This window comes from Dipodascopsis tothii (genome assembly GCF_038497935.1).
Source record: "Dipodascopsis tothii strain CBS 759.85 unplaced genomic scaffold V1510scaffold_9, whole genome shotgun sequence".
Taxonomy (NCBI): Eukaryota; Fungi; Ascomycota; class Lipomycetes; order Lipomycetales; family Lipomycetaceae; genus Neoaidaea; species Neoaidaea tothii.
This window is the reverse complement of record NW_027117993.1, coordinates 44,129-68,587: the sequence shown is the minus strand read 5'-3', so window position 1 is coordinate 68,587 and position 24,459 is coordinate 44,129. Positions and strand designations below refer to the sequence as shown.

At 63.6% G+C, this 24,459-nt stretch overlaps 9 protein-coding genes across 9 annotated transcripts; 5 read left to right on the top strand and 4 right to left on the bottom strand.

The window, feature by feature from the left end:
* Positions 1-324: 324 nt before the first annotated feature.
* On the bottom strand, positions 325-1,590 carry V1510DRAFT_406566 (uncharacterized protein; the record flags this gene model as incomplete). The annotated part of the gene is made up of 3 exons (XM_066932384.1): positions 325-997; positions 1,297-1,406; positions 1,456-1,590. The coding sequence occupies 3 exons, from the start codon at positions 1,588-1,590 to the stop codon at positions 325-327; spliced, it is 918 nt and encodes a 305-aa protein (XP_066789842.1).
* A 606-nt stretch (positions 1,591-2,196) lies between these two features.
* On the top strand, positions 2,197-2,451 carry V1510DRAFT_362841 (uncharacterized protein; the record flags this gene model as incomplete). Its single annotated transcript, XM_066931105.1, has 1 exon — positions 2,197-2,451. A coding segment is annotated over one exon (255 nt), but the record flags the coding sequence as incomplete, so codon positions are not given.
* Positions 2,452-4,295: 1,844 nt separating this feature from the next.
* On the top strand, positions 4,296-5,671 carry V1510DRAFT_324448 (uncharacterized protein). Its single transcript, XM_066930792.1, has 3 exons — positions 4,296-4,458; positions 4,491-4,615; positions 4,649-5,671. The coding sequence occupies exons 1-3, from the start codon at positions 4,431-4,433 to the stop codon at positions 5,459-5,461; spliced, it is 966 nt and encodes a 321-aa protein (XP_066789840.1). The 5' UTR covers positions 4,296-4,430; the 3' UTR covers positions 5,462-5,671.
* A 209-nt stretch (positions 5,672-5,880) lies between these two features.
* Positions 5,881-6,536, top strand: V1510DRAFT_402172 (ubiquitin-related domain-protein; the record flags this gene model as incomplete). The annotated part of the gene is made up of 6 exons (XM_066932085.1): positions 5,881-5,906; positions 6,019-6,043; positions 6,188-6,263; positions 6,299-6,311; positions 6,432-6,500; positions 6,530-6,536. 6 exons carry the CDS (start codon positions 5,881-5,883, stop codon positions 6,534-6,536), a joined length of 216 nt encoding a protein of 71 aa, XP_066789839.1.
* Positions 6,537-11,823: 5,287 nt separating this feature from the next.
* V1510DRAFT_324250 (actin) lies at positions 11,824-13,831 on the bottom strand. The gene is made up of 4 exons (XM_066930791.1): positions 13,676-13,831; positions 13,308-13,321; positions 13,065-13,167; positions 11,824-13,028 (listed from the first exon to the last, which is right to left on the bottom strand). The coding sequence occupies exons 1-4, from the start codon at positions 13,680-13,682 to the stop codon at positions 12,025-12,027; spliced, it is 1,128 nt and encodes a 375-aa protein (XP_066789838.1). The 5' UTR covers positions 13,683-13,831; the 3' UTR covers positions 11,824-12,024.
* Positions 13,832-15,347: 1,516 nt separating this feature from the next.
* V1510DRAFT_414178 (GTP cyclohydrolase N terminal-domain-containing protein) lies at positions 15,348-17,685 on the bottom strand. Its single transcript, XM_066933370.1, has 3 exons — positions 17,466-17,685; positions 16,771-17,021; positions 15,348-16,705 (listed from the first exon to the last, which is right to left on the bottom strand). Exons 1-3 carry the CDS (start codon positions 17,565-17,567, stop codon positions 15,442-15,444), a joined length of 1,617 nt encoding a protein of 538 aa, XP_066789837.1. The 5' UTR covers positions 17,568-17,685; the 3' UTR covers positions 15,348-15,441.
* Positions 17,686-19,192: 1,507 nt separating this feature from the next.
* On the top strand, positions 19,193-19,729 carry V1510DRAFT_414174 (transcription elongation factor Elf1 like-domain-containing protein). The gene is made up of 3 exons (XM_066933369.1): positions 19,193-19,272; positions 19,342-19,525; positions 19,559-19,729. Exons 1-3 carry the CDS (start codon positions 19,270-19,272, stop codon positions 19,696-19,698), a joined length of 327 nt encoding a protein of 108 aa, XP_066789836.1. The 5' UTR covers positions 19,193-19,269; the 3' UTR covers positions 19,699-19,729.
* On the bottom strand, positions 19,696-21,829 carry V1510DRAFT_414173 (uncharacterized protein). The gene is made up of 2 exons (XM_066933368.1): positions 21,693-21,829; positions 19,696-21,661 (listed from the first exon to the last, which is right to left on the bottom strand). Exons 1-2 carry the CDS (start codon positions 21,814-21,816, stop codon positions 19,770-19,772), a joined length of 2,016 nt encoding a protein of 671 aa, XP_066789835.1. The 5' UTR covers positions 21,817-21,829; the 3' UTR covers positions 19,696-19,769.
* A 1,193-nt stretch (positions 21,830-23,022) lies between these two features.
* Positions 23,023-23,975, top strand: V1510DRAFT_414171 (small GTPase superfamily). Its single transcript, XM_066933367.1, has 5 exons — positions 23,023-23,349; positions 23,382-23,510; positions 23,545-23,603; positions 23,636-23,724; positions 23,765-23,975. The coding sequence occupies exons 1-5, from the start codon at positions 23,158-23,160 to the stop codon at positions 23,848-23,850; spliced, it is 555 nt and encodes a 184-aa protein (XP_066789834.1). The 5' UTR covers positions 23,023-23,157; the 3' UTR covers positions 23,851-23,975.
* Positions 23,976-24,459: the final 484 nt, after the last annotated feature.

Here is a 24,459-nt window from a genome sequence, read left to right as displayed (position 1 = left end):
GGTTGGCGGCGGGTGTCCAAGCCGACTTGAATCTGGCTGCCGCGCGCAGTATACTAGCTGAGCTGGATGCACAGCCGCCAGGACGCTCTGGGGAAATCTGGGGTAGAGTGTTGGTGTGTTGAGGACGCATCCACCGCATTGGCTCCATTTGGCCGCGTACGCTAGAGCCTTAGCGTAAGCTAGTCCGAGCGCAAGTGGGCAAGCCAGCAACCTAACCCCAGACCTTGGGCTCGGCGGCCTTAGTGTCCCTAAAACAGCGGATGAGGTCTAAAAAAAGAGACTCCGGAGGCCGAAACTCCGGTACGCGCTGGTGTACTGCCGAGTCTAAGACGAATCGGTATGCCCAGCCTCGGCGGGCCAGGGGTTCACGGCGGTCGCCGAAGCCAACGGCCAGCGCGATGGATGGCCGCGGCTGATAGGTTGGGGAAGGGGCGAAAGTAAGGGAGCATAGTCGGTGTCCAGAATCGCCTGTCTCTCTTGCAGGAGTAGCCACGCGTCGGCAGGTCCGGGATCCGGCGGCTGGCGCTGCCGTGGACGCTGTGGCTGCGCAGTCTCGGCACCTGGCGCTAAGCAGGGCGGTCGTACCGATTGGCGCCAGCGACAGCCATCAGCAGCGCCAAGGGCGAGGGTCAACGAGGCGCCGTACAATAACGTTATACGACCGCGCAGGTCCTTCCTACGTTGGTGCGCGTTCGGCGGGCTCCGCTGGGCACGCCATCGATAGTGGCGGCCCGCCGGCACCCGACGCAGCCATTCAGGACCGTCCTCACTGTCCGCCCAGGTGCCCGGGCCATGGGTCGACGAGCGCCACCGCGGTCCAGTGTCCAGTCCCAAGAGTAGCCCGTAGGACCCGCCAACGTGGGCAAGGGCCAGCTGCGGCCGGCCGCGGGCAATATGCGACAGTACCAAGAGACCGGCGCGGTCGTTGCCCGTTATAGTAAGAGGAGCTGGTGGTGGCGGCGGCGGGACTTCGCAGGCTGGGGTTGATGACGTCGGACTTTTTGAAAAGGTTCGGCGTCTGTAAGTCCGGTGCTTTGGAACCACCGGGAGGCGGCAGACAGACCCAACATGGCACCGGCTAAAGAGTCGAACAACTCTAACGAAACCGAATCTTGACAAACGTATATGCATGGCGCTGTCGGGCCATGGCGCCGGCGGTGGCCGACGCCGGCGCAGCCGAAAGCCCGCGCACGGCGGCGGCCGCCGACACCGGCGACAACAGGCGACGGCGATCTGGGGCAACGACGGCAAACGCGTGCATAGACGGTTCGCTAGTCGGCAACTGGTAGAAGTTACCCGGGTAGGCCGTCAGTGCCAGCCGACGGCCGCCGTCGGCTCCCGCGGGCCGGAGACCCGGCACGGCCAATGCCGTCACCGCCGTTGTTGGCGAGCCACGCGCCGTCCGGCTATAGCGAAGGCGGCCACGATGCCTGCGTGGTCTGTCTGGGGAAGCACCTGGCAGCCACCTGGGTGGCCGACTTTGGCTGTGCGCTGCGGCCGCTGACCACCTGACGCTCGCCCCGCGTTGTCATGCGCCTCGTTGTACTGTTGTTGCATATATGCCCATAATCCCTCGCGGTCTGCGCACATATGAAGATAGGCTACCGCATTAGGTCAAACAATCTGGGGTAAAGCTTATTTCGGATACGGACTAGTCGCCATACCCCAGATTGAGCTTGCTCAATTTACATTAATTTGCAAGGTTTCACTTTTAGGCTCTGCGTGCTTGAATCGCTGCAAATTAACGTTCACTCTGCGTAATAGAGTTTTTTGACAGTGTTTAGGTTTTCCCCATGTATTTCTCTCGTTTCCTTGAAATTTCCGCACACTGCGCGTGTCCACTGACGATACCAGTCTTTTTATCTAGTGACCGGTGTTATATATAGGCCCGGTACCCGTTCCTAGACTCCAAGGATAACCCACACTATAGCTCTTTGCTTACATTATTGCTAGTACGTCTTACACGTCTTCCACCTGGTCCAGTACAAGAGACCATCAGACGTGATAACACAAGACCTCCGAGGGTCTGAACTTCAGCACAACATACTTGTTGTCAGTGCATAGGTGTGGCGCAATACAGCGGCGCAGCAAACTCGACGTGGATTCAATCTTCGTCGTCGATAGACTCACAGACCGGTTCTGTGTGCAGAAGTCAATTGAGCAGTGCTCAGACAAAACACGATGGCTGCAGTCAACATGAGCACGATGCCGGTTCCGGCCAAGGTCTTCCCGACAAAGACCGACAAGCCGCGGCCGCATGTATGTTTAACATGCACGCGGTCGTTTGCTCGTCTTGAGCATCTGAAACGCCACGAAAGATCTCATACGAAGGAGAAGCCTTTCGGGTGCCCGGTGTGCGAGCGGTGCTTTGCTCGCCGGGATCTACTTCTCCGTCATCAGCAGAAGCTGCATTCAGGGCTGCCGACAGCGCGTGCGCGCAACCGGAAGAACTCGACCGCGGGCGCGGTTACCAAGCCGACGGAGCGCACGCGCAAGGACTCGGTGGACGCTGGTATCTCGCGCGTTCAGGCCAACGCTATTCCTCTCGTGCAGGCGCAGAGCTACTCAGAGTCTCGCGGGTCGAGCCAGTGGGCGATGGCCGACAACGTGTTTTCGTCGTCGCTACCAGTCAACGCTGGGAAGGGCGGAGCCATCCCGCTGTTTTCCCCGTCGACCACCGGCTCGCTGGATGAGCACTATTTTGGAAAGGTCGGCGGTCGTTACCGTGGTGTCGACGAGCGGACGGCGTCGGCGGGCCCGACACGGACAGACTCGATGGGCATGAAGCCTGACATGTTTGGATCGCTCTTCATCAACCCGGACCTCCTCAAGTTTGCGCTGCCGGACGACGCGAGCATGGGTCTCTTCATGGACGACGAAGACGACCAGGACCTCAACGAGCTGCTGGCAGACCCGGTTGCGGATGACGAGCCCACGCCCCCTGGCATGGGCGCGAGCACTACCTTCGACGGTGCCGTCGAGGACGAATTTTGGATGCAGTCACTCTCTCTGGCGTCGCCGGTGAGCATGGTTCCTGGAAACGATGCTACGGATGCCGATGACGTGTCGTCGGCGATATATGTCAATGACGCGGGTCCTGACATGAGCTTTGTGTTCGCGGCCTCTTCGAACGCGCACACCAGTGAGCCCTCGCTGGCGTTCTCGCCTTCTGAGCTCGCTGCAAGCTTGTCGATGCCGTCGCCGGACACTCTTCCGTCGCCCACTTCGGCGTCGCTTGCTTCGGTGGCGTCGTCACTACCTTCATCGATGTCGTCGCTTTTTTCGTCGTCACAATCGTCTGTGCTGTCGTCGTCTGTGCCCGCGGGCCGGGCGCGTGACGCCAAGGGCACTACGATCTCCCCGCTCGCTCTTTACATCGACCACGCCCGTGCAGACCACTCGCGCACTGCCGATCACCGCACCACCGAGACAGACCTGCTCGGACTGGACTACAACGCGTTCCCTTCGCCGACGCCCTCGCTGTCGTCAGCGAGCACTACATCCACTGGCGCCGCGAGTCCCTACTGCTACGTTGGTTGGGGCTTCCGGTAGTCACCCCGCGCGCCGGCGCGCACGAAAAAGGTCATAAAAGAGGGCGTTTTGCGACTGTTATCTATGGATCGGATTTTGCATGTTACAATATTGTTATGTTTGAATATATCTTATGCCGTTATGAATCACGTGGGATCCCATGCCCCATAAGAGCCCCGGTCTACTAGCCCCCGGGTAATGTCTGTGCACGGGCACGTGCACCTAGCCGGGTAATATTTGTAAGCAGAGTCTGGATCGCCTGCTGACAACGCCCAGCCTGGCTGGCCGGACCCGCCGCCCCCTGCCGGCGCCCGGTCGCGGCACGGGTCCGCGCCCCGACTGGCCCGCGCCGGCGCGACCACGGCGTCAAACCGGGCCGTGAACAGACCGCGCACGCGGCCCGATTCGGCACTCCGTGGCGTCCAGATAAGCCGAGCGAGTCAGAGCTCGTCGCGTAGGCCGCGTTATCTGATCGAGCAGATTGATGGGCGCCATCGGTGGCGGGTCGCGTTCGCGATGGCACCCGGATTAACTAAGCTCGGCCGTCTGCGGCGTATGTGATTAGTGAGCACGTAGGTAAGTTCCGGCCCGTTTTGCTGCGGCCGGAGCTTGTCGCTTAAGTAATCACTGACAGCAACAGGTCCACCACACCAGAAAAGTTTTGATTGCCATTTATAATAGGCCGTCTGGCTGGGTGCCTACTAACCATCGGGCTATCAAATCCAGACATCTATATAAACGCCGCCGGCACTTCGCAAGACGCTCTCTTGCCCATCCCTCACCGCCGCTTCACCATATCGCTAACAGCCGTGTTTCGACGCAATCTCTTTAACCGCTTTGCCGTCTCGCCCGCGTTACTAGCATCGCCGTTTCTCACCTCGCCCTCCAACCAGAACAGAATGACTCACTCCAAGGTCGTCATCATCGGTAAGTCAATGCGATGGACGTTCTGACGATAGGCTCGGGCCCTGCCGCTCACACTGCGGCCATCTACCTGGCTCGTGCCGAGGTCAAGCCGGTCCTGTACGAGGGCATGCTTGCCAACGGCATTGCCGCGGGCGGCCAGCTGACTACGACTACTGAGGTAAGCCCGTGAGTTTTTCCGTGCTGACAAAAGATTGAGAACTTCCCGGGCTTCCCGCAGGGCATCATGGGTGGCGAGCTCATGGACAACATGCGTGCCCAGTCGGAGCGCTTCGGAACGGAGATCATCTCGGAGACTATCTCCAAGGTTGACCTGTCGTCGCGTCCCTTCAAGTACTGGACTGAGTACAACGAGGAGGAGGAGCCCAACACGGCCGACACTCTCATCCTTGCCACCGGCGCTTCGGCCAAGCGTCTCCACATCCCTGGCGAGGAGACGTACTGGCAGTACGGCATTTCTGCCTGCGCCGTCTGTGACGGTGCCGTCCCTATCTACCGCAACAAGCCCCTTGTTGTCGTTGGTGGTGGTGACTCGGCCGCCGAGGAGGCCCTCTTCCTGACCAAGTATGGCTCGAAGGTCTACGTCCTGGTCCGCCGTGACAAGCTGCGTGCCTCCAACATCATGGCCAAGCGGCTGCTGGCTCACCCCAAGGTCGAGGTCCTCTGGAACACGGCCCCCGTCGAGGCCAAGGGCGAGAACAAGCTCTTGACGAAGCTTGTCATCAAGTCGACTGTCGACGACTCGCTGTCCGAGCTCGAGGCCAACGGTCTGTTCTACGCCATTGGTCACGTCCCCGCTACCCAGGTCGTTAAGGGCCAGCTGGAGACTGACGAGGACGGATACGTTATCACTAAGCCTGGCACTGCCCAGACCTCGGTCCACGGTGTCTTCGCTGCTGGCGACGTTCAGGACAAGAAGTACCGCCAGGCCATCACCAGCGCTGGCACCGGCTGCATGGCTGCTCTCGAGGCCGAGAAGCTTCTGGCCGAGGAGGAGGACGAATAAATTCACGACCGTTATGTATGTAGATATAGATAATTGATTTTACGCCCGACTCAATTGTGTGCCTACGCTTGTTGATGCGGCTCTTGGAGTGCATCTCCTGTAACTATCAAATGATGCGTAGACTGCGCACGCCATAGTCGGTCTCCTTTCTGTTCGGACCGCTGGCGTGCTATCGCGTTTGCACCCTTAATTGTCGCCCTAATCGAGCATCTGAGAAAGCAATGCACCTGCATGAGCATTCAGACGGACGCCGTTTCTGCTTGGCTGTCTGATCACCTGTCTACATCAACCCGGCGGGCGGTAATCTACGCCTCTACGCTCGATCTCTTTGTTCCCGTTCGTACACTCGTTGTAACCCTAACCTCGACTCATTATTGCCAATTCGATGTCTGATATCGTCATACACCACTACCTACACCATGATCGAGGTTGTCTGCAACGATCGGTAAGTGGCTCACGGCTGGCGCATAGACACAGGATCCAGAACCGTGGGCCTTACTTGTAGATACCCCGCCACGGGTTTGGGCCTGGTGGGGCATGCTTGCTGACCCCAACAGTCTTGGAAAGAAGATTCGCGTTAAGGTGAGTGAGCCGAGCAAGGAGCCTTTCTGGTGGAACGCCGGTCGTCCGCGTTGCAAACACAAACCGATCGGCGGCTTTGCTCCGGGCGGATTGTCTTACTACCATCCTGCCTGTCCATGGTGTTGAGCTTGGCTGATCTTCCAGTGTCTTCCTGACGACACCATCGGTGACTTCAAGAAGCTGGCCGCGTCCCAGATTGGAACTGCTCCTGAGAAAATCGGTAGGTGGGCGTGTCGAGCGAACGCTGACTAGCAGTCCTGAAGAAAGGGTAGGTACCGCTCTGCTGGATCTCCGGCTAGCCGTGTCCGCCAGCCGGATCAGCGGCTGGCCGCCTGACGGGAGGCCTTCCTGACTGGGCTGCCTCGTCCGTGCACCATCTGACCTCTAGATACACCACCTTTAAGGACCACATTACGCTTGCCGACTACGAGATCCACAACGGAATGAATTTGGAACTGTAAGTTGGTGGATCCGCTGGCGCTGCAGATCATAACCGCCGCGCGCCAGCGGAGAACTCCTGGGCGACGACCGGTTTGACTAACCATGTAGGTACTACTCGTGATCTATCTCGCCAGTTGTCTATAGTATAATGTATGGATGTGTACTGCCGTGAAATAACGCGTAGTGGAACTGGAACTGGGTTCATGTGATTTGCGCTTACGGGGCACAAATTCTTGGGCTCTGGCTTGGCTTCCCGGACCCGCCTGCCGTGACGGGTACCGTGACCCGGCGTGACTGGCTCTGTCACTGTACAGCCATCGTGACAAACTTGTGATCAGCCGTAATCGTGACGGAGACAGCCGAGTCGGTGGAGCCCGGTGCGGCGCGATGCGCTGGCACATCTGAGCCGCACATTGTGCGGCGTCTGTTCGGTGGCGTGTGGGCCGCGTGCGCGCGCGCACGCGGGTGTGGGCCGGGACGCGTCTAAGCGGTTCAAATGACTCGTTCGGGCCGAGCCGTTGACCACTGCAGTAGACATCCTGATGTCTGATCTGACCACGCGACACTGAGTCCACTGCGACAAACTGGCCAAAGAGCTGGCCTCGAGTTCAGCGTCGTCTACCCGAGGGCTGATAGCGATCTGCGGCACGGCCTAGGGCGTTGGAGCGTCGGAGCCCGTGCCCTAGCGTAACTGGCGCGGCCAATACCACTTGGTACCAGGTCTACGCCGCCTCTAGCCGAGGAGTCGGCCCGACGGCCGTCATCAAGACTCGCTCGCAGTTGTCCGGCAGACTGCATGCTATCGAGGCAGTGCTGGTCCCCCCCGCTCTTCTGGCGGCATTTCCGGTCGTAGCACAACTATCGGACGTATGAACACGCAACATGCGACCAGATCGCGTGTCCGGCCCGCCTGTAGCGGGTCAGACCGACCTGACACTAGGCGCTCGCCACAGTGGCACAGCCAGGTCGCAACGCAGTGGCAAGATCGGCCGTCACTGGCAGCATCGAGCGGCCGAGTGAAGGCCACCTTAGACAACATACGAGCACTATCAATGCTGAAGGCCGTATACTAAGGCGTTCTTTGTCTCATTGGACCTGGACTGCGGTTCTGGCCGAGCGTAGGACCAGTCCAGCATGAACGCCGGCCGAGGTATACACCAAGGGCTAGGGTAATTACAGGGTTACTCCTTGACCTGGTTAAGGTCCATTGACTAGGGCGAGTTTCAAGTTATACATTCTAGGTTACACTGGCGCCAGAACACGAGAGAAGGTCTGGAACCCGCCACGCTAGGTGGGTAACGGGTAACCGGTTACGGCGAGCGGTGGGTCGTGAACAAATATTTATCACTGTGGCACAAATATCACAACATATGACATTCACGTGCGCCGCAGGAGTTTGCTGCGAGCAGGGGCTCAGGGCGTAAGCCTGCGCAGGGCGACGCAGGGTCAAACGGCCACAACGGCCACTGGCAAACGGCCAACAGGGGCAGGGATGAAAAGATCTATGATGTATTGGCAGCACTGCCGTCTATGAACCAAAAAAAACCGAACTCCGAACAAAAAAACCGGATTCCCTGCCCGGGTATGTACATGCAATAGTCCAGACCGAATGGACAGATAAATATGCAAATGAGTGTCTGTAAATGAGTGTCTAGGCGATGTGTAGTAGTTGAACAGCTGGTTAGATCCACCAGGCGTCCTTCTCGCGCGAGCAAAGCGCGGCGTCCTCAGATGCGTTGACCTTGGCCAGGATCTGGCGAGCCATTTCGTCGGCTTGGGCCTCCTCGGCGTCAACCGCCGCAAAGAAGCGAGCCTCAGCGGCTTCGGCGGCGACAGGAACAGCATCGACGACACCGTCGAAGAAAGGCGCATCATGCAGACTCTCGGGTGTAGAAGGACCCGAAGAGAGAGGAGTGGGAGGCGCTCCAGAGGCGCCCGAGACAGCTGAGGTCATGGACGTCGAGCCAGTCGAGCCCGTGTAGACATCGAAAGACGGTCTGGCGTAGTCCGACGCATGGACGGAGAAGAGCGATGACGACCGAGAAGGCCTTAACCGCGGGGGCTCCTCCGTGGCTGTCAAATCTGTGATGGAGGCAATTGCATCGTCGGCTTCGACCGAGGGAGTGCTCGATCCAAATGTCGGCGACAAAGGCGCAATGAGCTGGGCAAGTCCGGGAGCAGAAGGCGCCTGGCTGCGTGGCAGCGTGAATCGGCGCTTCAGCCGTTTCGTCAGCGACCGTGTCAGCTGGGTAGTGTCTGTCATGGGAAGCGGTTTGGTGGAAGGTAGCGTGCGAGTCGGAGGCAGCGATCTGGCCGATATATATGCTCGACACCGCGGCTGCCCTCGATTATGGACTGTCCCAACTTGACAGACTGCAGTAGTGTTTCTGGACTGAGGAGAAGCCTGGCCGACAACCAGACGAAAACGCGCGAAAGCTTTAAGTCAACATGGCGAGTGCGACCAGAGGGTGCCGGCGCCTGTGCTAGCGCGCCCTACACCAATCAGGGCTTAGTCATTGCCGGCGCAACGCCGTAACCCTATTGGGAGAGTCCACGGACGTTAATATTAAGGACGCACCGTCCCAAATAGGCTAGATTATGGGACGGACGCCTGCCGCGGGCGCACCGCGGGCGGCATCTAGGCACCACAGAGGTGCGGAAACCGCCTGTGTGCAACCTATTCCCGTTTTGAGACTAGACTGTGCAGACGACAAAATACGACCAAGCGAGAAACACAGTGCGGAGGCGCGGGTAACGATACACCATACTGACTTGGGACCTTGCTTCTCGGAGCTAGCCTGCGTATCGGTGGTGCATACATATCTAGCCTATACAGGCTAGTGGTCACGCTACTCGCCATCGCATGCGCTCCGACGGCAGCGCGCGTTACAGGTTCGGCCTGGCGGCTGACAGCGCTAGTCAGTCGCCAAAGGCGGCTACCGCTGAGACTAGATGAGCGCTACGGCTGCTGGCGGCCGGATGAGTAATCGGTACGACCGGGCACCCCTATGTGGGCGGTATGTGTGGACGCGCCGGTGGCGCTCCGGCCGCGCTAGTTAGTCACAGTGCTCTCGTTTGCCGCCTTTGGCAGCTGCAGAAGCGTGGGTCCGGCGCGCGCTAGACCCTGACGGCGACTGCCAGCGTATTTTCCGGCACTCGTCTACCTGCTTGTTTGGGAGGACACCGAGAGCCCTGACCCTGTTATGCGGCCGGGTAAATCGAAGACCCTGCCGCCGTCGGCTCTTGTGCCGCGGTTACCATTGCCGCGCGAAGCGCTGCCATCTCCTGTGCTTCGCGTGCGGCCGAGGCAACCGTGCGGCCGGCTGCGTCGCTGCGCAGATGCGTCATTGGCTGCCGGCTGTGCCGGCAGCGGCGGCCGCGCGCGACGCACTCGCTGCCAGGCAATCAAATCGTGTGAAACACGCATGGGAGCTGGGCATCGTGGCGCTGAACAGGCCGCTAGGCGGCCGCAGCCGCCCGGTCATGCCGCTGGAGCGGGCGTAGGCGCTAGCACCCGCCGTACGTGGCCTGCAGCACTGCTGGTGGTACCCGCTCGTCGCGCCCAGACCCTTACCCAAACCGGGTCGCACCGGTCGGGGCTGGCCGAGTGCCCTGGTCGCGACGCGCCGGCGGCATTTTACCAGGTCGCGGCCCCAGCCGACCTGGTCTCCCGCCGCCCGCTCGATCGATCCTGTCGGCCAGGCCAGATTTGCCGATCGCAGCCGCCCGACCGCGGCTGTGTAGACGTTGCGGCTGCCCCTGAGCGGTCGCTCTCCTGCGCCTGGGCGCGTGCACTTTGGATGTCGGCCGGCATCGAAAGTGCTTGCCGGCGGTCTCCCCGATCTGACGCGCCTGAGCCAGTTAGACGCCCCAGGGCGCGTCGGCCACCGGCGGCACCCCGGCCCGCGCCTCCAACGGCGGCCAAGCGCGGCGCCCGGATCTATCTTGGTGGCACTTGTCAGGGTCGATCAGGGCGGTACTAGCGGCCGGGTCAGGTATCACGGCCACTAGTTACTATAGCCATAACCTGTAACCCGCTGAAACCGTGCATTTCTAGCCAGTGCGCTCCACCCGTGCGCGCGAGCGCCCAGCTCGATCGGCCGCGCGTGCGCCATCTGGCTGGCACGGGGTGCTGGCTTTGCCCGGCGGCTGAGGACCATGGTCGGTCGGCAACCGCCGATGATCCGAGACCGCCAGCAGACGCCGGCGGCTGGCCGGCCTCGCGGCCGCAATCGGCCACGTTTGGCCGGCGGCGCGCAAGCCCTGCAGTCGTCGCTGCAATTCCGCCGCGTGCGGACTGCTGCTGCGGCCGCCGGCTGCCCAGGCTGCTCGGGACGGCGAGGCCACGCGGCGGTGCATGATAAGGCACGCGCGAGCCGCAGACGGCGCGGCGCGTTGCTATGGCAACTGAAACCGGCCGCTCCACGCCGCCACAGCCCCGCTGATACGAGGCCATTGCGCCGCCGGCTACGATTGCGGAGCCGCTGCATTGCGGAGCCCCGGCTGCATGCAGGGACCCCAGCCCCCGCCGGCGTATCTTGGCCGGGCGCCGCTAGACTGGCGTTGCCGTAGCCGCGCGGCCGCGGCCGCTGGGCGCCGGGGACGGTCTGGATATGGTTGCTAGTCGTCCGCGCCGGCGAAACGCTGGTCTTATCGGGGCTGTCAGTCAGCACGTCAAACGGCACGGCCGCCGGTGTGCACTAGCGACCAATTGGCTACCGTACGCCGCCCGCATACTCATCGGTCGCACCAGACACGCATAGGCTTGCGCCAGGTCGCGCCAGCTGCACCGGAAAGGATACGGAGGAACATGACGGCCGAGGTCGGCTTGGGCCGCCCGTCGGGCCGCACAATTGACAGCCCGAGCTAAGTAGGCCGTGGTCGGGCCAGACACGGCCAGAACCTGATAGGCGTACGTTCCACGCCGCCCGGGCTGTGCCGCGGTCTTCGCCGGCCAATTGTAGCCAGCCGTGTTAAGACGATTGCGCAAACGGGCACGGCGGCAGCACCAGCCGCACAGGCCTGGACCTGGCTGCACGCGGGGCGGCGCGGCCGCAGCTACCGAAACCGTGTCGCCGCACGCGAGGGCACGCGCGCACTCGCTGGCGTCCGCAGGCGCGCGCCTGGCGATCAGTCATCTATTGCGGCTGCGAAAGAGGCGCCGAGATTGCGCAGACGTATGGCAGCGAGCGGCCAAGGAGCTACGCGCCGGGATGATATCGATATAGGCCGATAACGGGTCGTTCGAACCGTGCCAACATCCGCGCAAAGCGCGCGCGTCACTACCAACTAAGCACCGAGCAGCCTCAATGCCGCCCAGGAGCTCACGACCACCAGAGATATCAAGTATTTATATACGCATTCTTTTTTCGTCATGAAAAAACAAGTTACAAAAAAATAATACGAAGTTTCAATTCTTTTCTCATATCATGTGGTAGTAGATAATAAAATAAAACAGGAGAACTTGATAAACCTAAACCAACTGTAGCCTACACCGGCAAAAAGACACAATACCTTTAAGCAGATTCGCCGCAGAGCGCTTAGAAGCACTTGCGGTGGACAATGGAAGGTCCAGACTCGTCGTACTCCTGCTTGGAGATCCACATCTGCTGGAAGGTCGAGAGCGACGCCAGGATGGATCCACCGATCCAGACCGAGTACTTGCGCTCCGGGGGAGCGATGATCTTGACCTTCATCGACGAAGGCGCAAGAGCGGTGATCTCCTTCTGCATACGGTCGGCGATGCCCGGGTACATGGTGGTACCACCCGACATGACGATGTTGCCGTACAGGTCCTTACGGACGTCGACGTCACACTTCATGATCGAGTTGAAGGTGGTCTCGTGGATACCAGCAGCCTCGAGGCCGAGGACCGAGGGGTGGAACAGAGCCTCGGGCGCGCGGAAACGCTCGTTGCCGATCGTGATAACCTGTCCGTCAGGCAGCTCGTACGACTTCTCGAGCGACGACGACTGCGAGGCGGTCTGGAGCTCCTGCTCGAAGTCGAGGGCGACGTAGCAGAGCTTCTCCTTGATGTCACGGACGATTTCACGCTCGGCCGTGGTGGAGAAGGTGTAACCACGCTCGGCCAGGATCTTCATGAGGTAGTCGGTCAGGTCACGGCCAGCCATGTCGACACGGAGAATGGCGTGGGGCAGCGAGAAACCCTCGTAGATAGGGACGACGTGGGTAACACCGTCACCCGAGTCGAGGACGATACCAGTCGTACGGCCCGAAGCGTACAGCGACAGAACGGCCTGGATCGAGACGTAGAAGGCGGGCGCGTTGAACGTCTCGAAGACGATCTGGGTCATCTTCTCACGGTTGGACTTGGGGTTGATGGGAGCCTCCGTCAGGAGCACGGGGTGCTCCTCGGGAGCGACACGCAGCTCGTTGTAGAACGTGTGGTGCCAGATCTTCTCCATGTCGTCCCAGTTGGTGACGATACCGTGCTCGATGGGGTATCTCAGGGTGAGGATACCACGCTTCGACTGGGCCTCGTCTCCAACGTACGAGTCCTTCTGGCCCATGCCGACCATGATGCCTGTTGATCAGCGTTGCGCTTCAGTCATGCACATACCCTGGTGACGGGGACGACCGACAATGGACGGGAAGACAGCACGGGGAGCATCGTCTCCGGCGAATCCGGCCTTGCACATGCCGGATCCGTTGTCAATAACGAGCTGCGAACGTTAGTCCTGTTGCACAATGTGCCGCAGTCCAGGAGGGTCACGGCTGCACCGGCACCGTGCGACCCAGCTGTCAGCCCCAGGGGCGCGGCCTAAGCGGGGCCACCGGTCCGGGTCTACTCGGAAGCACATACCGCAGCGACTTCGTCTAGAATTGCGTTAGCATTCATTCAATCCATTATTGTGCTCCGAGCAGGCCATCGGCCGGCGCGGATTGCCGTCGGCCGATGGATTGCGGCGTGCGTTCGCGGTTACGCGCGTGGATGGATAGGCCAATTGCTGTCCGGCATCTGCCGGCCCACTCGCTGGCCATCGGGAATGACCGCGGACACATCCATCCGGTCCGCTGATGCATCCGCCCGAAGCCATCCGTGCCGACGTTGACTGCGCCCGCAATTGCCGGCTCCGTCGGAGTCCCCGCAACGGCACGCGCAGCCATCCATCCATCCATCACGCATCCACACAAGCGAGCCTGCCTACCCGCCGGCTGTCTGATGCTTACCTTCCATTTTGATGTCTTTCGCTTTGTATGGTAATAAAAAAAAGCTGTCTAGGTTGGAGAAAAGAGAAGAGAGAAGAAAGGAAGCAGCAAGTAGAAGTATTAGAAAGCCTAAGAAAGACCACAGGGGGGAGGAGGCCTGAACGAAAGGGCGGCCAAGCACTTGTTTGGCGTCTATGTGTCCTCTGCCTTTCGTTGTGTCTGCCACCTGTTTGCTTTAGCAAGGCCGACATACTCGATTGGGAAATACGTGACAGCATATACGCTATAATTAGTAACCGGCTGTGCGATAATATATGCCCACTATCGGCTGTGATAAACCGTGCTCAGTAGTTCTCAGCACCCTATGCCAGTGATAGGAGTGATTGGGGTGACACTTGTGGCTGGATGTGGCTGCGGCCGTCATTCCGGTCTGCGCCCTGCTTGGCTACTAGAGGCCGTAGGGGCGCACATAAGCGCATAACGCCACGTTCATGCAGCTTTGCCACAGCGGCCTCTAGACGGGCTGCTCCTATTTGCCTCTCCAAGTATCCCTTGTGGCGGTGCTCGCGCTGCGGCCGCAGCGCTTGCTGGAGTCGGCTAGGGCCGGGCCGGAACAAACAAACAAACCGACGCGCGCCGCACAAATAAGTCACGTGATGGGGCGCAGCAGCAGGCGCAGTGCCGCCGCGCCCGCGCTGCGCCGTGCCGCACAGCTCCAGAGGCCACGTAGCGACGCGGGTGGCGCCGCGTTGCCTGCGGTTCGGTGGCCGCGTCAGCTGCGTGGCGGTCTCGTGCGGCTCGTGCGGCTCGCTGCGCCGCCATCAGTCCGCTGCCGCGCCAGCCGTTAGCCGTCGTGCCCGGACCGCGGTGCCCGTGACTCGCACTAACGGCGATCCGCGGAGTTTAGCATTCGACCGCAGCGGGCGCGGCCCCGGCCGCACGCTACGTACCGGCGCTTCCGACGAGCTGCGGCTGCCGGCATGCCCGGATGTGCCGTCCAGGCTCCGGGGATCGACAACGCGGCTGCAGCCACTGCCGACGGTAAGGTTCGCTGGCGCCGAGGCCAGCCGAGCTCAATTGGCCTGCTACAGTTGAGCAACTGGCTCGCATTCAGCTGCGCCGCAGCCTACTAGACTAGCGTCCGGGCCAGGTCGGCTTGTGCCACACTGTCGATGAGACCCGGTTTGCGCTACGGTGGGACCCGCCTGCCACCGGCAGTTAGCGGCCGGCATCGCGTGACCTGGCGCGCGGGTCATGGGTCAGCCGTGACCCGCTCATGATCGTGCGGGCCGATCCTACCCAAGGCCCCGGCGGCTCCGCCCGGCTCAACCTGGCACCTAACGCAGCCAGCCGTCACTGAACGCGCGGCCGCGTGGCCTGCTGCCATACATCGTCACGTCTGCGTGCAGGTAGCTAGCCGTCCTGCACAGCCGCCGATGTTAATGTGCTGGCGATGGCCTGGCTGTCCCGTTGTAGCTTAACAACGGATTTTGGCTTTAGCGACGAGCACTAGCCACGCGACGCCCCGCCGTTATCGTCAACGAACACCACTCGTTCTGACGTATACGCTGGACAAAGAGAGCCAAGGCCGAGGCCACGCAAGCATTGACGTCGACTCGGTTGTTCTGGGCAGCAATGCCTGCCTGAGCCGCTGATGGCTGTGTAGCCCGGAGGCAGGCACAGCCGAGCATTATGAAAAACTGACGTCAATTACTATGTTCCATAAATAGCAGGCCGTCGCAACGGTCCTGGATGAGCCCAATGCCATATTGTACAAAATGTCGGATCTAGTGCTCAATGTCTTCCCACTGGCGACCCTTGACCGAGGTCAGGTCGTCCAGAGACGGGATCTTGCCGTCGGTGAAGTACCCTGCGTGGATCTTGGCGTCAATCTCGACACGCGAGTCCGGCGGGATCAGCTCGTCGGGGATAGGCACGCGCTCGTAGATGGGGATGCCCTGGCTGACGATGGCGTCGTGCTTCATGTTCGACATGGACAACATCCGGTCGATCTTCTTGATGCCCAGGAAGTGGAGGATGTCGGGCATGAGCGCCTGGAAGCGCATGTCTTTGACACCAGCGATGTTCTCGGTGCGCGTGAAGTACTCGGCCGCGCTGTCGCCCATGCGCTTGCGCGCGTTGTAGACCAGGTACTTGGTGACCTCACCGAGCGCGCGGCCCTCCTTGCGGAAGTAGATGACGACTCCGGAGCCGCCGGCCTGAGCCTCCTTGACGGCCTCGGAAATGCCAAAGATCAGGTACGGGCGGCACGTGCAAATGTCGGAGCCAAACACGTCCGAGCCGTTGCACTCGTCGTGCACGCGCAGGGCCAGCCGACAGTTGGGGTCGGACATCTTCTTGGGGTCGCCAAAGACGTAGGCGGTCATGCCGCCGATCGGCGGCAGGAACACCTTGATATCCGGGCGGGTGATCAGCTCGGGGTACGAGCCGCCAGTGTCCTCAAACAGCGCGCGGCGCAGGGTGCCCTCGTCGACGCCAAAGCGCTTGGCAACGCCCGGCAGGTACCACACGGGCTCGACGGCGAACTTGGTGACGGCGAGGTCGCCCTGCTCGTTCAGCACGATCTTGCCGTCGACCTTCATGGTGCCGTCCTTGACCTCCTGAGCGATCTCGGCGAGCTGCATGTGCGCCTTGGTCACAGCGATCGACGGCCGGATCTCGATGTTGCGGCCGTCGATGTAGTCCTTGTAGAGCCACGGCGCGAGGTGGCCGAACGGGTCCATAGACACGATCTTCTCGGCGTCGCCCCACTGCGGGTACGGGCCGATCGTGACCGCCGGCTCGGTGTTGGTGAAGTCGGCCTTGTGGTCCGACTTGAGCTCGGAGATGGCGACGGCGAGCGCGTGGTACACGCCGTACGAGCCCGAGTGCGCGCCAATGGCGTTGCGGAGCTTCATGGACGTCTTCAGCCGCGAGACGACGATCGGGCCGCGCTCGCGGGGGTCCGCGGCACCCCACTTGAGCGGCAGCGGGTTGATGCCAGACTGGCCGGGGTACGTGGCCAGGACGACGCGCTTGCCCCAAAGTTCGCTGGAGGTCAGCAGGGCTCTGTGCGGCTCAGGGGCCGTGTGGCGCGTGCGGCGCGTGCGGCTTACCTCAGGTCGTTCTTCTTCTTGGCGGGCGTCTTGTCAGCCACCGGCGGCTCCGCATCGCGCGGAATCGTCGCCAGCAGTTCTGGCGAAAGGGGCGGGCTAGGCTCGGAAGTAACCGAAGGCGCCACAATCGAGTTAGGTGCAGACACGGTAAATGACAGGTTGCTGACAAGGTTGCCAACCGACTGCACCGTCGTCAAACGGGCATCGAGGTCCTGCAGCGTGGCCTTAGTCTGCGCGTCGGACGAGGCGATCTAGAAGCGGTGTTAGCACCATGCACGCGACCAAACGTAGCAAAGCCACAGGGCAAGAGCCTTGAGAGCGGAAATGCGGTGGCGACAAGCGGCTAGCGCCACGCCATCGGGCGCAGCCACTAAACCACACACAGACAGAGAGTAGACGGATCCAGACACACGCAGTTAACCGACGAGCCCATGACGAATCGGACGGAACGGCGAACGATGACGGACACCGCACGGACGAAACGACCGAACGCACGAAACGGACAAACGCAGCGAACGCAGCGCACGTCCCGAGGGACGCTTGCGACGCAGCAAACGCAATGACCACACCCGGAGATGTGCTCGACCGGTTCAGTGTATCTGGGACACGTCTACAAACTACCATACTCTTGATGCTCTTGCCCGGCCCCCGCGATATCCACAAGATACCGCGTGTGCCGGCACAGCAGGACATACTTTGGCGCTCAGGGTCTTGTAGTCGCTCTGCAGCGACTGCAGGGCCGTGAGGATGTGGCCCAGCGAGGCCGCGATGTCCGGGGTCTCCGAGGAGGGACACATATCGCAAGTTCTTCTGATCAGAAATCCGGAAGATCCAGAAAAGCAAGCCAAAGAGTTCAGAGAAGAGAGAGCACGGCGAGAATCGTACAGAGAAAATGAAATAACTCGAGTAAGATACGGGACTGGAAGCAAGAGTGGGAAATCGGGCCTGTATTTATAGACAAATCCCGGTGCGTGCGGTCTGTTCTCGAGGCATGCCCGGCACAACGGGTTAGCTGGGATGACCCCGACCGCGCGCCATGTGTGCTAGCTTCCGGCGATTTGTCTGCCTGGCCAAACGTGGCTGCCCGACTTATCAGCCTGTTGCTAGCCAGAACAGGCGCCGCGGGCGCGCGGCGCGGAGCCGTCGGCTGCTCATTTCCCAGGCTTAGCTCGCCCGATATCTCGTATCGCGAAAACGACCGCGCGCCGCCGGACGGCATTCTGGGCCATTCCAGTGCGCGCGGCCGGCACAGGTTAGGTTCAGGCCGGCTCGGGCCACGAGCGTTGGGGGGGCGGTCCCTAGACCGTGTCGGGCCCGTTCCAGATATGGCGCGCGGCAGAATGCGCCATAGACGTCAAAGCGCGGTGCACTTGGGGCGGCAGAGCTCGCGCGCCGCCGCGACTGTGCCGATCCTTATCGCCGCCGGCCAGTCACCACCCTGCTCCCAGGCCACGAGTTGTCACGACCTCGTGCGCTGCGACCGCGTGGTCGTGAGGTGCCCGCGCCGACGAGTTGGCTCGCACCGCGCGAGGGCGTGCGTCCGCTCGGCGCCGGCGCCACCCGAACGGCATGACGATGGCCATCGGGAGCGCCTGGTGCGTGCTTGCTGCGCCGCCCACACGCCCGCGGCGGCGGCGGCGCCGCATGAGACGTGACTCACCGCCGCGGCGCTAGAACCCGTGGCCGTCGGCCACGGCAACCAGTTTCGGCTTGGACGCTACTAGCACACCGGGCGGTTATCTGACCTCGGCGGGCTGGCGCGGACGAGATAGCGCGGCTGGCGTGACACGGCCGCCCGCACGGCGACTGCGGCTGCTGCTAACGCCTGTGCCGCGAGGGCCTGCGCTGGGCTGCGATATCTGAGCCGAGCCCGGCTTATCCAAACAGCTGGTTCTGCGCTAGCCTGCGTTGGGCAGTCCGCACCACTAGCGCAGCTCACCAGATACTGCGATAACCACGCTGCCGGCGCTGATCTGTCAGGATCTGGCAGCGCCCGTCGGCTGCGCACATTCCCGGGCTGGCCAACAGAGCCAAGTGCGACCTCTGGGCCACAAGTGTGCAGCGCCCGCCAACCACGGGCGCGGACACGGGGCTCGAGACGCCGCGGGGTAGTTCATGGGACGGCCGATGACGTAGGCCACCGCGTCGCCAACGCTGCGCCGCGATTCGCTGCGCCGGCGGCGGCTCGTGAGCGCGGGTGCGGTCGCTGGGTGGCCAGACAGGCGCGTGAACTGTCTGGCCTACGGCGGCCGGCGGCCCGGCCGGCCCGGCATGCAGTAACAGCGCGGCCGGACGGGTCGCAGGCGAGCCGCACAGGGCTAGGGCTGCGGGCTCGAATCAGAGCCGCACGAGGTGCGGCGCGGGTACACAGGGTTAGGGCGTAGTGCCGTGCCGTCGGTGCGCCGCACAGCGCCGCGCGGCGCCGCACTTGTGCGTGCCGTTGGTGAAAATTCGCCCGCGATCGGACCGTCGACCGCGAGATCAGCACCCGCCGGCACCATGGTACGTTTGCGCGGTCGCCGCCCGGCGCCCGGCCCGACGGCGCGCACAATGGATGGCACTGACCAGCAGGGAAAACGGAAGAAATCGACCCGGACACCGCAGAAGGCAGCCAAGCGCGAGCCGCTGCCGACAGTGTTTTCGTGTCTGTTTTGTAACCACGAGAAGAGCGTCATCTGCCGGATCGACAAGAAGCTCAAGGTGGGCTTCCTGAACTGCAAGGTCTGCGGCCAGAGTTTCCAGACGCAAACCAACGGTAAGCGCACGGGCCGGGCCGCACTAACGGCAGCACTGTCGGTCCCCGTCGACGTCTACAGCGAGTGGATCGACGCGTCCGAGTCGGGCGAACTCGACACCAAGCGGAACATGGCGGACGACGGCAGCGACCTGGATGAGGAGCTGGACGAGGAGGAGCTGGGGCTCGAGTAGCTATACGCAATGAAGTTCTTTCTTTGGTCTATAGCAACAGGCGCCGTGCGGCACGGCCGTATATACAGCGGCTAGTTGGCGTCGGCCCAGGCCTGGTACCAGTCCAGGCACTCGGCGTTGGCGACGCTGGCGCCGACACGGAAGGGCGTGCGCGAGACGATGCCCTTGACGATGGTCTCGACCTTTTTGCCGTTGGCCGTGTACGGGATCGCGGGCGTCTCGGCGATGATGCCGGGGACGTGGCGAGCCGAGAGCTGCGTGCGGATGGCGCGCCGGAGCCGGTCGACGAGCGCGTCCGAGAACGCGACGCCGGGGGCGGGCTTGACGAAGAGCACGACGGTCTCGTCCGTGTCGTCGGGCCGGCGGCGGCCGACGCAGAGCGAGTCGTCGATCTCGGCGGCAAAGTCCTTGGTCACGACGTTGTAGATCTCGCTCGAGCCGAACCGCACGCCCGACGGCTTGAGCACGCCGTCCGACCGGCCGAGCATGAGCAGGCCGCCGGTGCGCGAGTCCAGCTGGACAAAGTCGCCGTGGTGCCACACCCCGGGGAAGGTCTCGAAGTAGCTCGCGCGGTACTTGGCGCCGTCGGCGTCGTTCCAGAACATGACGGGCATGCACGGGAACGGCTTGGTGCAGACGAGGTCGCCGGGGGCGTCGACGACCGCGCGGCCGTGGGCGTCCCACACCTCGACGGCCATGCCCAGCCCGCGGCACTGGATCTCGCCGCGGTGCACGGGCAGCAGGAACGACGGCGCGCCGAACAGCGACAGGATGTCGGTGCCACCGGTGATGGAGCCGAGCAGGACCGGGCCGAACGCCCGGTAGACGTAGTCGAAGGTCGACGGCGGCAGCACCGAGCCCGTCGACGTGATTGCCGCCAGCGCGCGGCACGCGTACGTCTCGCGCGGCATGGCATTGTGCTGCTCGAGCAGCGTCAGGTACTTGGCCGACGTGCCAAAGTACTTGACGTCGAGCTCGTCAATCAGCCGGAACATGCTCAGGTCGCCTTCCGGCATGAACGGCGAGCCGTCGTAGAGCACGACGGTCGCGCCTGACGCCAGCCCCGAGATCTGCCACTGCCACATCATCCACGAGCACGTCGTGTACTGGAAGAAGACGTCGCCGGGACGGAAGTCGAGGTGGATGCAATGCTCCTTCTTGTGCTGCAGGAGCGTGCCGCCCTGGCCATGCACGATGCACTTGGGCTTGCCGGTCGTGCCGGACGAGTAGACGATGAAGAGCGGGTGGTCGAACGGCAGGAGCTCGAACGCGAGCTCGGGGCCGCCGGCGTCGGCCGTGCGCGCGTCGAACAGCTGCGCGACGCCCTTGGCCGGCCGCAGCGCCTCCAGGTCGACCGCGACCGGGAACGTGGGCGACACAAAGACGGCCGCCAGGCTCGGCAGCGCGCGCACGATCTCGGCCAGCTTGGGCGTGTTGTCGAACGTCTTGCCGTTGTACATGGTCGCGTTGTCGGCCACCAGCAGCACCGGGTCGATCTGCGCCAGCCGCTCGACGACCGAGACCGCGCCGATCTCGGACGACGTCGACGACCAGATCGCGCCCAGCGCGGACGCAGCCAGCACATACACGAGCGTGTTGACGTTGTTGCTGACGTAACCGGCGACCGTGTCGCCCGTCTTGACGCCGGCCGCGCGCATGGCATTGGCCGCCCGCCGGACGCGCTCGCGCAGATCGGCCCACGTGACGGTCTCGCGCGCGCCCTCGGTGACCGAATGCACGGCCGTCGCAGTCGGATCGGGCGCTGGCTCGGGGAAGAGTAGGTTCTGTGCGTACGACAGACGCGCCTCTGGAAAGAACGCCCGGCGGGGGACCGGCCCGGCCGGCTTGTCCGCGCCGAGCGCCGGACCGGCGACCGGCGCAACGACGCGCGTGAACGCCCAGACGGCCTCCCAGAACGGGCCGATCTCGGCGATGGACCACGCGTAGAGGTCTTCGTAGGATTCTGGTGTCAGGGCGGCCGGCGACGTCCGTACTCAGCTGCAGACCGTGCTGGGCGTTCACGGCGGCCATGAACGCCGCGGCCTGTGTCTTGTCGGGGGCGTCGTACCGCCAGAGCTCGATGGGCTCGGCGCTGGAGGGCTCGGTCGTGGTCGTCATGGCGTCGTGGCCGGCCGTGTCGGCGTCCGGAGTATAAAAGGCAGCCGCGCTAGCGGGGGTAGGCCGAGCGGGTTCCCGGGGCGGCTCGGCGGGGGCCGACGCCGCACGCTGTGCGGCTCGACGCCACGGCGGTGGCGCTCAGGGGCGAGCCGCATCCCGTGCGGCGGGACCCCTGAGCGGCCCAGCCGCACCGTCGGACGTGCCGCGCGGCAAGCGCTGCCCGGTCCGGCAAGCCGCCGCGCCAAGTCGCGGCCAGATCGAGGCTGGCGGGCGCCGCGGCTGGCAGCCGGCTACAGCACGCCAACAAGCGCCGTGCGCAGCCGCCGACGCGCGCAGGCGGCGGCGGCGGGATACCCCGGTGCGTATGGCCCGGCGGGCGGCCGGGGGGCGTGACGGCCGCGTGACGGCGCGGGCGCGTGACGGGCGGGCGCGCCGCACGTGGTGCGGCGTAGTGGCCGGCTGCAGCTAGCGCGGCTCGCCCGGTCGGACGAGCCGGCCGGCGGCCGGACGAGACGAGCCCACGGGCGCTAGCTGCCGCGTAGCCGATTGCGTCGCGATGGCGCGAACGGTGCCTCCAGACCGTTCGGCTGCGCCGCGGCGGCAGGAGGCCTGGCAGGGGCGCCCGGGCCGGCGGCGGTCGATAGACCAGACGACGGGGGGCTGACTCGTGCTGTCAGGGCCAGCGCCACCGTCTGACGGCTGCGTGCCGGAGCCCCACCCGCGCGCGGCCGGGCGGCGGGCACGTCGTCAGCGTGCGTGCACGGGGCGCAGGAGCTACGAGCTGGCGCGGCGGGCCGAGGGCGGCCGCGACCATAGCCGGCCGTAACCGGCGGCGTGTCCAAAGCGGCAACATAGGCCGCTGCAGAGGGGTCGTGCGCTGGCGGCGGCCGGGCCACAGGCGCCGGCTGTTGACGGCAGCGCGCGGCCAGCCCGCGGACGGACATGCCGAGGCGGGCCCGCAGGCGGCCGGCCGGCACCGCCGCGGGCCGCGTGCGGCTCGGCGCGGCCCCGTGGTGGCCTCTCCGGCGGCTGGGCCGGCCGCAACGCATGAGCGCATGAGGCGGGCGCGGCGGCGCGCTCGCGCCTGCGCGCGCCAGGCTGCAGGACGCTGCCGCGGGCCGGCCGCTAGGGCCGTCTGGGGCTCCAGATTGGACCGGCAGGCGTAGCGTGCTAGTCGGCCGGCGGCAGCGTCGTCTCTGGCTAGAGCTCGTTTAAAAAGTATATAATCGCAAATGGCGGGTAGTCGATAGGCCGCCAGTGGTGGTAGGGCGACGTGCGATTTTTCCCAGCTTGTTTTCACACCGGATCGAGCAGCACATCACAGCAGCAGCGGCAGAACAGATGGCTCCGACTAGAGCGCGCAAGATCGCGGTGGTCGGATCGCGGGCCGTTGGCAAATCGTCGCTGACGGTGCAGTTCGTGGAGGAGCACTTTGTGGAGTCGTACTACCCGACCATCGAGAACGAGTTCTCGAAGATCATCCGGTACAAGGGCCAGGACTATGCTACTGAGATCTTAGACACTGCGGGCCAGGTGCGTGCCGGGCCGGGGCGAGCTGACCGCAGGACGAGTTCAGTATCATGAACCACAAGCACTCGATCGGCGTGCACGGCTACGTGCTGGTGTACTCCATCACGTCGCGGGCGTCGTTCGACATGATCACGACCATGCGCGACAAGATTCTGAATATCTCGGTACGTGTGCGCACGCGCGCTGCGCTGACCCCAGGGCTCCGACTCGGTGCCGATGGTGATTGTGGGCAACAAGTCCGATCTGGGCGCCCAGAGGTGAGTCCGGCCCCCGCCAGCGCTGACGACAGGAAAGTCGAGACTGCCGAGGGCAAGGCCCTGGCGGCGCAGTTTTCGTGCCCGTTCGTCGAGACGAGCGCGCGTCACAATGCCAACATAGGTGCGTGCCACAGCTGTGCGCGGATGTGCTGACCGACCAGCCAAGGCCTTTGAGCTCCTGATAGCCGAGATCGAGCGCTTCCAGAACCCAGGCGAGGACGCCAACAAGTCCTGCGTGGTCTCCTAGTGGCCAGCATTGGACTGTACATAGGCAATGTTGATGTCGAGACTGGTGAAGAGAGCGCACCGACCGCTGCGCTGCCTACCGGCGGCCTCCTGACGCCGTCCGCGGCGGCCAGCCATCGCCGGCACCTAGCGGCCGCCGTCCGCTGGCACTGACGCCGCCGTGGGCGCTGTCCACGGCCCCTGCAGCGTCTGGGGGGAGTCTGTCGGCGGCTGCGGCGGTCGCCACACGCGGACAAGCTGTCCGCGGTCAGCAGGGACCGCCGCGGCGCGCGCGAGTCTACGTGGTGGCCGGCCGCGGTCTGCGGCGGCTGATCCGGCGGGGACTGTTTGTTTGCCGGCCGGCGGTTGTCAGCCGCTGTCAGCCGCTGTCAGCCGCCCGCCGGCGCCAGCAGTCGCTGCCGCGGTCGCCGCCGCTGCGCCAGCGGCCACCGTAGCCTGCCCCTCCCACCCCCCCGGCCCCGCCCCGGACGCGATCCACTTTACAGCCTGCCAGCTGCACCGGCATTTCGCCGCACGGCCGCAGGCCCGCGGCGTGGCCGCCGTATCGCTGTTGGCCAAGGTCTGACCTGCGCGGCGCCAAGTCCCCATCTGCAGCTGCACGGCCGCTCCT

Excerpts from the sequence above, each read along its gene's own strand:
- V1510DRAFT_324448 (XM_066930792.1), top strand. The coding sequence starts at position 4,431 with ATGACTCACTCCAAGGTCGTCATCATCG. Across the intron at positions 4,459-4,490 it reads CTCCAAGGTCGTCATCATCG|GCTCGGGCCCTGCCGCTCAC; the intron begins GTAAGTCAATGC and ends TTCTGACGATAG. Across the intron at positions 4,616-4,648 it reads AGCTGACTACGACTACTGAG|ATTGAGAACTTCCCGGGCTT; the intron begins GTAAGCCCGTGA and ends TGCTGACAAAAG.
- V1510DRAFT_324250 (XM_066930791.1), bottom strand. Across the intron at positions 13,029-13,064 it reads CGGTCGTCCCCGTCACCAGG|GCATCATGGTCGGCATGGGC; the intron begins GTATGTGCATGA and ends GCTGATCAACAG.
- V1510DRAFT_414178 (XM_066933370.1), bottom strand. The coding sequence starts at position 17,567 with ATGTGTCCCTCCTCGGAGACCCCGGACATCGCGGCCTCGCTGGGCCAC. Across the intron at positions 17,022-17,465 it reads ACAAGACCCTGAGCGCCAAA|ATCGCCTCGTCCGACGCGCA; the intron begins GTATGTCCTGCT and ends CACCGCTTCTAG. Across the intron at positions 16,706-16,770 it reads AAGAAGAAGAACGACCTGAG|CGAACTTTGGGGCAAGCGCG; the intron begins GTAAGCCGCACG and ends GCTGACCTCCAG.
- V1510DRAFT_414174 (XM_066933369.1), top strand. Across the intron at positions 19,526-19,558 it reads TTTCCAGACGCAAACCAACG|CACTGTCGGTCCCCGTCGAC; the intron begins GTAAGCGCACGG and ends CACTAACGGCAG.
- V1510DRAFT_414173 (XM_066933368.1), bottom strand. The coding sequence starts at position 21,816 with ATGACGACCACGACCGAGCCCTCCAGCGCCGAGCCCATCGAGCTCTGG. Across the intron at positions 21,662-21,692 it reads CCAGCACGGTCTGCAGCTGA|AATCCTACGAAGACCTCTAC; the intron begins GTACGGACGTCG and ends CCCTGACACCAG.
- V1510DRAFT_414171 (XM_066933367.1), top strand. The coding sequence starts at position 23,158 with ATGGCTCCGACTAGAGCGCGCAAGATCGCGGTGGTCGGATCGCGGGCC. Across the intron at positions 23,604-23,635 it reads TCCGATCTGGGCGCCCAGAG|GAAAGTCGAGACTGCCGAGG; the intron begins GTGAGTCCGGCC and ends CGCTGACGACAG. Across the intron at positions 23,725-23,764 it reads GCGTCACAATGCCAACATAG|CCAAGGCCTTTGAGCTCCTG; the intron begins GTGCGTGCCACA and ends CTGACCGACCAG.